General features: G+C 53.2%; 1 protein-coding gene across 1 annotated transcript in view; it reads left to right on the top strand.

The window, feature by feature from the left end:
* Nucleotides 1-14378, top strand: part of Gabbr2 (gamma-aminobutyric acid type B receptor subunit 2) — a 356621-nt gene that overhangs the window by 281214 nt on the left and 61029 nt on the right. Inside the window, exon 12 of the mRNA XM_006973681.4 lies at nt 9037-9144. Coding sequence (XP_006973743.2) covers nt 9037-9144 — 108 coding nt within the window. The remainder of the gene's footprint in view (nt 1-9036; nt 9145-14378) is intronic.

Here is a 14378-nt window from a genome sequence, read left to right as displayed (position 1 = left end):
GTGTGTGTGTGTGTGTGTAAAGGAAGTGTGTGTGTGTAAAGGAAGGTATGTGAATGTGTGTGTGTGCAATGATGCATATGTGTGTACATGTGTGTATGGGGGGTAAGGCCTGTATGTGTGTGTGTGTGTGTGTGTGTGTGTGTGTGTGTGTGTGTGTGTGTGTGCAGGTGAATGTGTACATGTGAATGGGGGTTGAGCAGGTGAGGGTGTGCAGGTGTGTATGTGCAGGTGTGTGTTGATACATATGGAGGCCAGAGGTCAAACTCGGGTGTTGTTCCTCAGGAGCCATCCTTGGAGGTGGGCTCTCTCTCTAGAACTTGAGGCTTGCCAGCCAGGCTAGACTGGTTATCCAGCACGCCCAGAGCCCCTCCTGTCTCCACCCCCCTCCCCAGTGCCGGGATCACAGGCCACCACACCGAGTTTTCTACATGAGGTCTTCCAAAGCAAAACGAACAGACACGAAAGAGCTGGGTGAGGCAGTGGGTTCTTTGCAGCTCTCCAGGGCAATCACTAGTCCAGCGTGTCCCTCGAATAACTGGGGGGGGGGGGCAGGGAGCAGCCTCAGAGTGTCAGTATTAATGGATGGGCAGCCCTTCCTGTATCTGCGAGAGTAAGGTGGCCCTCGGGAAAGCCACCTTCCAGGTCCTGCCTACGGCTCTGAAACTTCAGGTCACCCACTGCCTGGCCGTGAAAAGGGTAGAAAGAAAGAGTGAAGGATGCAGGAGAGGGGATCCTAAAACATCTGCATAAACATGCACACACACACACACACACACACACACACACACACACACAAACGCGCGCACACTCACCATATGTCAAACTTTTTAGGATCACACTTGTTCTCGGTGCTGTGGGGCAGCACTGGAAAAACCCGAAGCTCCAGGTGGCCCCGCCCCTATCGCTACTGTTCCCGAGTCCGCAGTGTCCTGCCCTTCTTGGACATTATCTTGGTCTCCGCTGAGCTCATCGGGTGGTGGGAACCTAGGTGCTGCGCTGCCCTGGGGCTCTCACTAAGCACTTGGGAAAGAGCAAAGACACCCTAAACTTTTGCTCCAAAGGACTGAGAGCCCCTCCCCAAGTCAGGAACCAACAGTTAGGAACTGGGACTGGGACTCTTCCGGTGACCTCTAGGCTGCACGTTGGTCCAACCTCTCACTGTCATCCCAGGAGGGGGAGGGACCTGCCTCTGTCCCCCAAGACTACTCCAGAACTGTACCCCTGGGCCTGCAGATGCTCCAGTCCCTCCTGGGGCTCTGCTGGCTCCTTGGCATTGCCTCCAGTGGGGGAGTTGAGTCTTGGGCGCAGAGACACTCTGAGGGCTGGCCTCCGGGAGAGTCCCTTCTCGGAGGTAGGCGCTCCATATGTCACCCTGCACCCCACCCTCGAAGGCACTTCCCAGAAGGGGTTTTCTGGGATTTGACCTGAATTCTCCAAGTGCTAATGACAGGCCAGGGAGCTAGGGAACAAGGGAAGGGCCGTCCCCACACTGGGGCTTTTTCCTTAATGAAGCCTGACGTTCTATTCTGGGAGTCTCGCTCATTTGTGTGAGAGGAAGGTCGTCCTGGGAAGCCCGGGGAGGCAGCATGAATAAATCATGACGTGCTTTACAAATCGACCTGAGCCTGAGCTCCAGGGCCGGGGAAATGGCAGTTCTCTTGCCCAGAATTCCTTTATCAGCAGTGGGAGCTGCATGGAGGGGGGGCCCCATGTGACTGCAGGAGAAACAGCCTCCTCCGGATTGAACCGGTTCAGCCCAAATGTATGACCAGGGTCGCTTCCAGAATAATTTCCTCTGTCACTCAAGAAGAGAGGTGGGGCACTCCTGACAGCGGAGCCTAAATACGCGCCTCAGTTGGTGGTGGGGCTTGGGCTATGGCAAGACGCCTCCTTCCTGAACCCCACTGATGTCAAGAGTTGGGCTCTATTCTATCTTGGGACCCTCTGGCGGCTCCCAGTGCCCTCCCCCCACCCTGAGCAACCCAGGGGCAGAAAGTGGGATGCAGAAAGGAGAATCAGCCAAGGCTGTCCACTGAGCCCAAAGCTTGAAACTCGGCCTCACTTTTGTCTTCTGTAAAATGGGCGAAACAGCCCTCTCTCATAGGGTAGGGACAGATGTGGGGTAAACGAGAAAGAGGATGGTGACATGGGAGGAAAGGAAGACATCACAGTGTGTCACTTTTGTTATCAACTTGTGAGTCACAGGATCTACCCCAAGGAGTCAAGTCCAGCCACCTCTCCTGAAGAATCCAGTTAAAACAGCTAAATTAATAGTAAGAAGCAGGAAAGGGGACTTAGTCAATGTGAGCACATTGGAAAGAGGGACCTAGAGATCCCCTGACACCTGTAAGCCGGTCTTCAGGGTCCTGAGGGAAGAGTGCAACTGTTAAGAACACCAGCCGCCCTTGCAGAGGACCCGGGTGTGAGTCACAATTCTCACACCTAGTGGCTCACAACCACCCGTTCTCCGGTTCCGGAAAGTCCTTTTCTGGCCTCTGTGGGCACCTGCACACATGTGGTACAATACGTACATGCAGGCACACACACATACAAGTCAAACCAAAAGGGAACCTCTTCTTAAAAGGCTAAATAGAGGGCCAGGGTACGGCCCTCTGAGCAGTCCTAGTCCAGGAGCGGCCCCTCCCACCACTGACCCAGCGTGGCCATCGGAGGCTTCAGTCTCGTCCTGTGAGATGGTCTGATAAGTTCTTAGGACTGTGGCAGATCTCTTTCCAAGAGACAGGCTCTCTGGCTGAGGCCTCTCCCCTCTCCCATCATGAGAGAGAGAGTCCCTGTGAAATTCCCACTTCTTGGGGTCCAGTGTTTCACCAGTCTGACAGAGAGGTTAAAGGGCACAGGTGTCTCTTTAGAATATCTTCATTTCTACCATGCTGGTTACGGCCTGGCCTCCATGCCAGGGACACCCTCAAAGCCAGGGGATGGATGAGGTGGACCCTGAAGTCAGCCTCCATCGTGAACAGCTCGCCAGTGTCGCTCTGTTCTCCCTCTCCACACACGGCGCTTTTCTGCCCTTCATATTTTAATACAGACAACCGTGACAGTGCTTCAGGAAGAAGCTGTGACAACCCCAGGGCCCGGCCTCCCTAGGGATCAGGCCTCTGCTCGGGAAGGCCGTTAGAATCCATACAGGGACGCATGCGGGCACATGTGTGCACACATGCATGCGAGCACGCATTTGCACACATACAGATTCTGCTGCTGGAAAAGCAGCCGCACTCAGCTCCCATCCTCCACCTTCGATCCTTTCTGGAACCTTCCCAGCCTCCAGTGCCAGCTTCAGCAAGTCCTGCAAGCAGGCTCCAGCTCCGTGGTGCTGTCTCCCTGGACACTGTCAGAAGTAGTCACCATAGCAACACGGCCCCCGTGGGCAGAGTCGCTGGGAGAGCGATGCTGGGTGTGGGCAAAGGCCTGGTGTTGGGGGGAAGGGAACACCCGGCTCACAGATGGCAGACCCACCTGGCTCAGGAACCCCAGCCCCTGCCGCTGGAAGGGGAGCCAGGCAAATGACACTTCCGTCCTGAGAAGTCTCGGCAGGAACCCCAGGCAGGCCACGGGAAGTGAAGGAGAGATCCACAGTGAGGACCTTGGTGGACAACAAGCCCCGTAGGCCCTGCCACGCTCCCTGGCTCAGGGGCACGGCTGAGGGTGGAGACAAGCCAGCAGCTCTGTGTTACCCCTCAAAAGCCCACTCCACCCGGGAATTCAACACCATCCACGCTGCCTCGCCCTGGAACGGCTCCGGGCAAGACAGGTCTGCCGCCCCACCCCCTGTCCTGAGAGCAAGCCTAGACCTAGTCCGCAGCCGCACTCGGCTAGCATAAGGTTCCAAACACCAGGAGATGACAAGGATGCCTGCCATGTGCCTTCTTCTCAAAACAAACAAACAAATAAAAAAAAAAAACATTCAATTTTCTTTTTTCATCTAGTACATTTATTTATTGGGGGAGGGAGGTGCACACGTGCCCAGGCACGCATGTGGAGGTCAGAGGACATTGTGGGGTCCACTCTCTCCTCCATGTAGGTTCCAGGGACCAAACTTGGTCATCAGGCTTTCAGAGCCGCTTGCCACTGAGATGTCAACTGGATTTTACCAGAAAAAAACATTAGGTCAACAGGTCAGCTAAGTTCTATCTGCCAAACAAGCAACCCAGCTCAGTGTTTGCCTATTTGGATCTTAAAAAAAAAAAATCAAGATAACAACCAAAAAAAAATCTACCTTTTATGGCATATACTTGAGCAGTTTTAGAGTATGTGTCCGTTTCTAATGTGTCCCCAGAGTATTTGAGAGGCTGCTGGCAGATATCTATGTCCAAAACTCTACCACATGACTCCTTAGCTGTGTGACTTTGCCTTGGCTCCTAACATCTCTGAGCCTTAGTTCATTCACTCTTCTGTAAGTGTGGGGTTATACTAGGCTTGTGGGGGTTAAATGAGAACATATACTAAAGCTCTGGGTCCCCATGGATGTTTATGAATGAATGGGTGGTAGGGTGAATCACTTATGAATGAATGATGCACTGTTAGGATCATCGTGGTCACTTCTAGAAGGCAGAGTGAACAGATGAAGAGCTGGGAACCCGGGGTGGGTGCTGGTAGTTTTGGTGCAGGTGTTTCCATGGCAACCGTGACCTGCTGTGGCCTTGCTTTGCTAGAACTAGACTGGAGACCAGCCAAGCTGCTTTGAGCCTCTGCCACCTGCAGTGTGGGGGGCCTCAGGGCAGGCCACCAGGGCAGTGAGAGTGGCACACCAGGGACCTCTGTGAAGGCTCTATCCAGGAGTCCCCGGGTCGCTGGACTCCTGTTAAAAGCCAGTTCGGCCAGGGGCTGCTCAGTGAGCACTCAGGGAGCCAAGCTGGGCATTGCAGCTCCCTGCTTGAGACAGGAGGAGCCTCATTCAGTGCCTCACTTAGAGCATGTGTGTGCATACAGACATGTGCATACCGTGAAGAGATCCCGGTGAACAGCTGCAGAACTCCACACGGCAGGCCACAGGTGTGGATGCTGCTTCCCCAGCCCACACCTAAAAGAGCTGTAGATCATAGGTCCCCCGGGCTGTGTTGTGGTGAGTCCCTTGGAGACCAGGGATCTGGGGATCCTGGGAGCCCACAAATGTCATCCCCTGAACATCAGCTTTGGAAAAACCAGGCTCGAGAGTGGGAGTCGCTGGCATGTGCCCTCTCCCTCAGCTCTCCAGGAGCAGAGCAGCCCTGTCCCAGTGTGCAGGATAGAGTCCTGCGGGTGATTTAGCTTCCTTCCCTTGTTTACCGGGAGCTGTATGCTCAACATGGGCAGCAGCTGGCCAAGAGGGGGACAGAGGAGCCTTCTTTTGGCCCTTCCAGAAATACTGGATTTTTCTAGCTCATAGAGAAGGTAAAGGTTACCCAAGAAATCCCCACTTTGCCTCCTAGTAAATTCAAGTCTAATAGAAATTAGTGAGATATCGTTGCTTGAAGGGGTTTGCTCCTTGTTCTGTCCTGTGGGGTTTCCCTTTGGGTAGTGGAGGACCATCAGTGTGTGATTCACGCCTGGAGATGAGACCGGAGAGCGAAGGAGAGAAGGACTTGGAGTGGTTCTCGAGTCTCTAACTTGGGTGACGAGTGTGTGGTGGGAAGACTCCCCGCATCTGAGGAAACAGCATCTCAGGGAGAAGCTGTGGTCTCAGCCTGGCTGTGAAACTGAGGGCTTTATGGGACACCTACTTGTCACCAAGGCCTCCTGTGACAGACAGCAGCATGTGCAGCTTTAGAGCCTGGAGGAAGACGGAGTCTAGGAGTCAAGATGACATTCAGGGACAGCCTTAGGTAGGCAGAGGAAGCTCCATCCTGAGTGGCTTCCATCTCACAGATACAGGAAGGGATAAGAAGTGAGTGTCCCCCCCAGCAGAGTCCCTCAGGGGTGAGCCAGCCTGTGAAGCTGCTCTGCCGGGGTTAGTCTACTGTCCCCAATGCTCTGTTCTCTGCTGCTGATTCGCCCTTATCAAGAATCTGCTGCATATGGGATGTAAGATCTGCTGGTGACATACAGAAACCCTCCCAAGGACATAGAGCTGCTCAGGCCATCATTACATTCAGCAGTGACAGCCCCAGCCTCAGTGACTCACTGGGGTTCCCACCCCTGAGCATCCAGTCGTATTCACAGTTCTGATCAATTACCAAAACTAGCCAAGGCTCGTTAAGGGGGATACCCAGGGAAGACCTGGTAAGCATCCAGAGCCTTCTCCAGGAACATATGACATGCGAAGACTTGAGACACACCAAGAAACCCTACAGGGCAAGCCAAGGCCCAGCCACATAAGCATCAGGCCTGCAATATACCCACATGCTAAGCAGAAAATGGCTACCTGGAATTATGTATAGAGCACAAATCATAACCTTTTGCACAAATTGCTTAGGCATAATGAGTCGCTACATCATGGAGTGAATGGGTCCCCAAGTCCGAGTTCACAGACGCCAGCCAGGGCCAGCATCTCCATCAAGCAAGTGTCTGTCTGTGGAGCGTAATACCCAGGCCCCTTGGCCTTCTTTGCTTTCAATTCACTGCAACACATTGCAGCTTCCAGACGCCAGATTAAATTTCTCTCATCGAGTTTTAACTCACTTAATTTATGTTATTGAATCTTAATGAAATTGGCCCTCTCAAAAGAGACAAGTAGCCTGGTAATGATGGCTTTGAAGAGAACGTGGGTCAAAGGGAGTGTGCATAAGCCAGGCACAGGGCAGTGACATGTGGCCTCCAAATAAGATCTTTGTTGGCCACAGAACCACAGAATGAGGCAAAAAGAATGACATTGTTTCATCTTTTCCATCCTTTATAAAAAATGCCTGTGGCCTGTGTATGTTTCCAATTAATATTTTATGTGCATTGGTGTGAAGGTGTCAGACCTCCTGGAACTGGAGTTACAGTCAGTTGTGAGCTGTCATGGGGGTGCCGGGAATTGAACCTGGGTCCTCTGGAAGAGCAGCCAGTGCCCTTACCCACAGAGCCATCTCTCCAGCCACTAAGAGTTACTTTCTAATAGCATGTGATCCAAAACTCTAGGAGACTGGCCTCGGGCTGGACAGAGTCACTTTAACGCGTGTGCAGGCTGTGAGAATTCTTTTCCTTCCTGGCATCTCAATTACCTGACCAAAGAAGATTAAGGAAGGAAGAGTTTACGCTGCCTCACAGTTTGAGGGTACAGACCTAATCGGAAAACTTTCTCACAGACACGGCCAGGGGGTTGTTTCCATGGTGATTCTAATTCCCATCAAGTTGACAACTGAGATGAACCATCCGTTGAGTAGACTTTTATCTCCGTGATGAAAAAGCCAGAAAAACAGTTCAAGGGGTGGGAAATACCTTTGGGCAAACAGTCCCGCTTCAGTCTGTCATAGTCAAGGAGTGTGTGGACCAACAGAGCTTCCTGCCCACGTGGGCAGGAAGCAGAGACAGAGAGAGCCAGGGACCGGGTCAAACCTTCGAAGGCCAGTCCCTAGCGACCCACTTCCTCCAAGACCCTCCCTCATGAGGCTTCTGCAACCTCCCAAAATAGCCCCACCAGCCGAGGACCCAGCATTCGACCCTTGAGCCTGGGGGACCGGGCAAATGAAGTGTCCCAGCTGGTGGGCCAGCTCCTGAGTGTAGACAAGCTCATCTGAGTTAAGCGGACTCTGGAGAGGAGACAAACGCTGTCGGGGAGAGAAGGCCACTCTGGCACAAGGCACTGCCTTGGGGTTCTGGGCCTTCGGTGGGTAGGTGAGGAACTATGTAAGTCTGAAAAGTGATGTCCTCACTCAGCAGCTCCCACGCCATCCTGGCGGCTGGTAGTGGTTTGCACGGTCCACACTGCCTCTGACCTCATGGTCCTTGTTGAATGAACCAACAAGTGTCTGGCTGAGTGAATGCTGTGTGAGTTACCCCAGTGACTGTGACAGAGCACAGTGGATGCTCTGAGTCTCCTCCTCCCTCCATGTTCCCTGACGTTCTTAGCATCCTTGGGTGACAGCATGGATACTACATATGCACATTATAACGTAGGTGACAATGTAGCCATCCCCACCCCCCAAGAAAACAACACTGTCACTCACTGCCCGTCTAATTTCCTAGCTATTGGGGAAATGGAAGAAGACAGAGGCTGCATCCTCACCTGTGCTGTGCCCCGCTCACATGTGTCACATGCGTCTCTCAGCAATGGCTAGACTGCGGCTGCCTTTCCTAGCTCAGGGAGTGGCCTCGCCACTTCCTCAGCCAGTTTCTGTCTTCACAAATGGAGTGGGAGGGACCAGGGCGCCTGTGAGCCACGTTGCCAGAAAGGCGAAGCAGGCACAATACATCACCAAGGGTGGGGGCCTAGGAGCTGTCCTGGGAGACCAAGGCTCCCGTGGGTTGGAGACATCCACGTCAGCCAGCGAAGGGTAGCATCTGGCTGTCCTTACAGCCCTGGCACAAAGTTGGCATCCTAGAGGCCGCCTGGTAGCTATCAGATGGGAGCCATCCTGTCTCAGCCTCCAGGAGCCCAGAGTGTAGGCTCCTTCACACTGGCTGTTCCCATCAGTCACCAGCCAGGGCTAGTAACCAAGGCACATTTCAGCTTGAGAAGCACGTCAGAGCCCAAGCAAGACCTTATTCCTGAGCGGGGGGCCCCAAGGTCAGTCAAAGCATGGGACTAGCAGCCACCCAAAGGAAGGAGAGGGGAAGGAATGGGAGAGAGTAGACGGGAAGATGCCTGGCTCTTCGCCTCCCTAGTGACCCGTCAACAGGGCGGAGACTTCTGCTTCTTGCTAGATAGGTGGCACCCTCTGAGCTGTGGCCCATTGGGAGGCAGGATTGGAACCTTTTTGACCGCTGCACCTAGTGCCCAGGACCTGGCAAGCACCCCATAGTGCTAGCTGTCTGTGGAACCCATCTGACGGCAGGATGCTCTGGAGACTCGCGAGCATGCGTGGCAGATGTCTGTCCCCAGAACCTAGGTTCCACCTGCTGGATGGTCACTCGCCTGGGCGATGTTAACCCTGCTGTGGTTGTCCTGGCTTCTAGGTCCGGACCTGGATTCTCACCGTGGGCTACACAACCGCCTTTGGGGCCATGTTTGCAAAGACCTGGAGGGTCCATGCCATCTTCAAAAATGTGAAGATGAAGAAGAAGGTAAGGAGAGCCCCCGCTTCGGCTGGCTGTGTTCTGGTGTGAACAGGCGTCAGGCGCCTACTGTGTGCAGGTACTGAGCAACTTGGTGGCCATTCAAAGGACACTCAGTGGCGACCTCCTGATGACAGCTTCCCAGGGAATCCGTTCACAAAGCCTCGACAGCTCACAGGAACAGGAGCTGTTTAGGGGCATGTAGGGTCCTACAGACCTGGGGCGGGCACCAGGTGCTCAGGGAAGGCTTCCTGTAAGAAGTGCCACCTATGCTAGGACCTGGGAGGAAGTGGAGGTCATCAGGCAAAAAGGATGGGGACTGCATATCTACAGAGGATGCTGAAAGGCTTGGCGTGGCCAGGATTTGGGGTTCACACGGACAGGGTGCAAGGAGAGGCTGGAGGGGAAGACAGGGGCGACATTAGGGAATCAGAGCTGCAGCTTAGGGGTCACAGGGACCTCTTTGAAAGAGGAAAGAGAAGCGGGTCTGGGACCCATCTTCATGATGGGGCTTTCAAAGAGTGCCTCGGAGGAACTCCAGGCAGGTAGAGAGCATTTGTCCTACGTGGTGGGTGACCATGGTGTCAACCAAGCATGACTGAGCATCTGGCTGTAGTGGGGTGGATTCCCATGCTGTCCCGTGAACTCCGGTCACAGTCCTGCAGCGGCTGCTGGCTACACAGGATTTGAGTAGGCATCGTCTCCTAAGCTGCCACTCTCTCACCTGCCTGAAGCCTATGACACCCTTCACCCTCAGGGCCACCACCCCATCCCCGCGGTCAGAGCTGTTTTCTGCAGATGCAGTCCCCACCCTGGCTAGATGGGACAGTCTGGGCCCTGCCTCCTCCCCACCCCCATCTGTCAGACACCCAAGCCGCCTCAGACAGGTGCAGGCTGCTCTGAAAGAGAGGGACACAGCGCTGCCATCTCCCTGGGCTCCTCCAGCCTTCTGTCTCCACAGTGCCTGTGACAGTTCCCTTCTGTGAGATGAAGTGGCTCGGCCGCCCCAGCCATTCCTGGTGCTGGCTATGGGTTCCAGTCCGGTGGCTGGTTATGAACACAAGCCATCCAGCTCAGGTTGCTTGCGCTCAAAACTCCGGGGATATAGCTGAACATCAGTAGTTTCTAGACTTTCCCAGGTGATACAGTTGTCCCTCAGCTTCCTCTTGGCAGTAGGTTCAGAATTACACACACACACACACACACACACACACACACACACACACACACACACACACACACACGCACACGCACGCACGCACGCACGCACGCACCACATCACCCAAAACAACCAAACCCACAGGTGCTTGGGACCTTTGTATAAAATGGAGTGCTGTCAGTGTACCCCACCCATCCTCTCCTGCACCTACACTGTTTACAGTACCTAAGGCAATGCAAATGCTGTGTAAACAGTTGTTACACTGTATTGTTATAAGTCCTTATAAAGAAGACGGTCTGTGCATTCTCGGTACAGACGCAAGCTTCGCGGGCCTGCCTCCTGGTGAACTGCCTTGATTGGTGGGATCTGTGAATGTAGCAGAACAAAGGACCACCTTGCGGATCTACAGCCAGAGCAAAAGCCCTCTGGCCTGTCTGGGGCTGCCCAGTGTGGGCTATCCTTGCCTGGGAGCCTTAGCAAGGCAGGCTCTGGGGCCTAGCCAGCCCTATGGAAGCAGGGTGCTGGCACGGGACCCAGGCTGCCATGCTTGCACCAGCCCTCCTCAGAGCCAAGGGGTGCTTGCCCAGACCCTGCATCTCTAATGCAACACTACCCTGGTTTGAAGGAACCATAGCATTGATGCCATGTGCTGCCGAGTGGGTTCTCCACATTGTCACCTGCTCCCGAGTTCCCTCGGGTGACTGCAGAGAAAGAACACACCAGCTTTCAGCAGCCCACTGAACATGTCAGGGAAAGCTCGGGAGTTAGGGGTGCACACATCCCCGAGGCGCAAGGATGGGGTGTCTCCAGGGACCACAAGCTTAGGTCACATCTGACAGCGCTGCCCAGTGCCAGAACCCAAGGCAGGATGCACTCCCCTGAGAGGAAATTCAGCAGCCTGTCCGAAGGAGGGGCTTCTCTGACACACAAGGCTCCCATCACCTTGAGAAGGGTACTTCTTTTTTTTTTTTTTTTTTTCTGTTACTTTTTTTTCTACCTTTTAAAAAGGAGGTGATGCTGTCAGGAGCAGTGGATGAAGCATAGGATGCTTGGGAGTATGAAGTTAGACTATCCTCAGAGACCTGGAGGACAACTCTGGGAAGACCAGTGGGGAAAGTGACATCAGGGGTGTCGAGAGTCACAGACAGGAAGGGGACAGTCTTCCTGCACAGGAGTGAAGACAGCTTTGCCCCTGGGGAGGAAACTGATGACGCCAATCATACAGAATCACCTCTATCCCATTAGCCAGGCTAAACAGACCTTGGTCATGTAAAAACCCAACCCGGGGTGGGGGGTGGGGTGGGGTAGCCGGAGGAACCTTACAGGAGCCCCTGTTGCCTGCCCTTCAACATGATCGCCCCGCCCGGGGAGGCTTGTTTCCCCTCTCTACCTTCCCCTCCTCCGCCTGCTCCAGGAACCAGCTCTAAACCCAGAGCAACCCCTCTGAGGACATCACACCCTAGTGGTGTGTCCATCATCCTCGACCTTTGCCACAGCAAAGCCAGTGCCCAGTTCTTGTTCCCAAAGGCCAAGGCACTTGCACACTGTGTTCGTATTGCTGTACGACCTTCGCCACCATCCATCTCCAAAACTCAAGCGAGCCCCACACCCATTCACCACCAGGCAGGCCCCATTCCCTTCTGCAGCCAGGGACCACCTTACACCGCCTCCCTCTGAGTCAGACACCAGGCCAGTGCCAGAACACGCAGTGAGTGTTTTGTATAATTGACCCGTTTTAGTGGGCTGCTGTTGAGTCTGGATTCTGTTCTGAGGATCCCTTCATTTTCTTCCAACAATAGGTACACTAGATTTTCATAAACATAAAAATGCAATCATGTGCCTTTTTTATTACAATCTTCCTACACCTCCCTTTCTCTCTGAGCTCCCCCACCCCTCTCTCCCCCCCCCCCAGGGTGGGGAGCCCTCCCCAAACATACAGGCTTCACCTCACGTGACCCTATTGTCACAGGCACTCGGGGAAAGAAACCTATTAAAGAGAGCATTGACACATGGTGACTTCATGTTCCAAATTCGGCATTCTTATAGCATGTTACTATTTTTCTGAAGACCAATCATAAAGTCTTACATTGAGAAACTTATTCCAGCCTTCCTTCTGCCTCTCACTAAGCAAAATGAAGTGTGGAAGGAGGCAGTCGCTCAGGGAAGGAACTTTCTGTTCTGGGGCAGATGTTTTCTGAGGATGGATATATCTTCGCTCTGTCCCCCAACAAGATAACTAACACAAGCGACCAAACGTCTAAGCAGACAGTCACCTGGGTCACCCAAGGAGCTGCCGTCAGAGGGCTTCCAGCAGCTGCCTGGACAGTCCAGCTGTGAGAGCCAGCAGGGGGCAGGATGAGGCAACACCAGGGGTCCCTCCATACTGTTCTTCCCCGGAAGGGGGCACTTTAGAGCAGACAGTCGGCCCTGCTAGAAGATGATCAGGACCAGTTGATAATCTGAAGTCAAGCCATGTGTGATGGCACATACCCATAATGCCAGCTCCTGGGAGGTTGAGGCAGGAGAATCCCACGCTCAAGGCCATTCTGGGCAACAGAACAAGACTTTATCTCAAAATTTTTAATTTTGAAGGTTTGCTTTGTTTTTAAGCAATAAAGAATGTTCCCCCGTTTTAAGCCAGAGGTCAGCCAAGTTTTTTTCTGTAAAGAACCTTGTGGGCCCTGCTGTCTCATTAACAGGGTCTCTTCTCTGCTTGACAAATGAAAGCAGCTGGGGACAGATGTGCACATGGATAGATGTGATTACAGTCCCCTAAAACGTTGTCTACAAAAACAAGTGGTGAGTGAATTCCAGGGTTTCTAGCTCCTGCTCAGGATAGCAGTTAGAAGTCACACTGACAAGAGCTAGCCAGCTACTGGCCTCGCTCGGCCTCTGCAGAGCAGTTACCGTACATACATCTAACATGAACTGTACACTTAACACAGCATTTCCTAGATGACGGAAGTGGCTCAGAGGGACAGGGACGTATCCAGGATCCCAGCTAGTTAGTCTGTATCAGATTTAGATCTGGTTCTAGCACCAAATACTTGGTCATTGCTGGTACCTTGATGCCATGTGGAGAGCATGTGGAACTGTGACCCACTAGCTCAGACAGGCAGCAGGAGATGATATCATGAGCGTGGGCAGAACCCAGCGAGTTGAGGCTGGTGCTAAGGGAAATCTAAAAAGGAAAGAAGAGAGAAACCTGTTAGCATGGAGAAGTGTTCTCTGGGGCTCTGCATGTAGCCAAGATGGCACTACTGCTCCCTCCCTGCTTTCATTTCTTGGGATTGTTTGGAATCATTTTCTTTAGCACCCTGTCTGTGAAGTGCACAGGTGGGTTTCTTCAATCTTTCACTCTTAGTCTTCCCCGATATACTGCAAACTCCACCAGGATGGGATTCTGTGTTCACTGCTGCATTCTTTGTGCCTAGGACAGAGATTGACCCCATGTTGGCACTCAATAAATATTTCCAAAAAGAAATTATCAGTGTCCTCATATGCTCAGGGCCTTTCCACCATGTATGGCTTGGTAGAGCTGTTTAGTAGAGCTGAGGTGTAATATCACACTTTGCCCCTAGGTGTCACTGTCCTACACACAAACACAGCATCACTAATGATCAAACCCAGAATACTGGTAGACAGGTACCATTTCTTGGGCATCTTCTCTAAGCAGACCCCACAATGGGTGCCTTCCACACCTCATCTCATTTGATTCTAATACCAGCTGTGTCACTTGGGGATCAGTGGCCCTCTTTATCAAGGAGAAAACTGGAGCCCAATAAAGTTAAGCATTTGGCAACACCTGGGGTTAGAATAAGATCTTTGTCCATTCCTCTATGCCACCCTCAAGGATGAAACATGAGCCTCCTCCCTCCCCTCTGTCCCTCTGGCTGTCACTACACAAGCAGCAGAAGAGGGAACCAGGATTCCATCCGGGGCCCGCTGCCCAGTGTCATCCCCAACTTCCACCTTGACCCTTTTGGGGAAAGGGGTTTGCCCTACTGCACCAGTGAGAGGCATCCCTGGTCTCCAAGGTCGGCTGAGCTCGCACACGGTGTGCCAAAGGCATGAGGTCCTGGGA

This window comes from Peromyscus maniculatus, chromosome 2 (assembly GCF_049852395.1).
Source record: "Peromyscus maniculatus bairdii isolate BWxNUB_F1_BW_parent chromosome 2, HU_Pman_BW_mat_3.1, whole genome shotgun sequence".
NCBI lineage: Eukaryota > Metazoa > Chordata > Mammalia > Rodentia > Cricetidae > Peromyscus > Peromyscus maniculatus.
The sequence above is the reverse complement of the archived record's forward strand: the minus strand, read 5'-3'. Positions and strand labels throughout refer to the sequence as shown.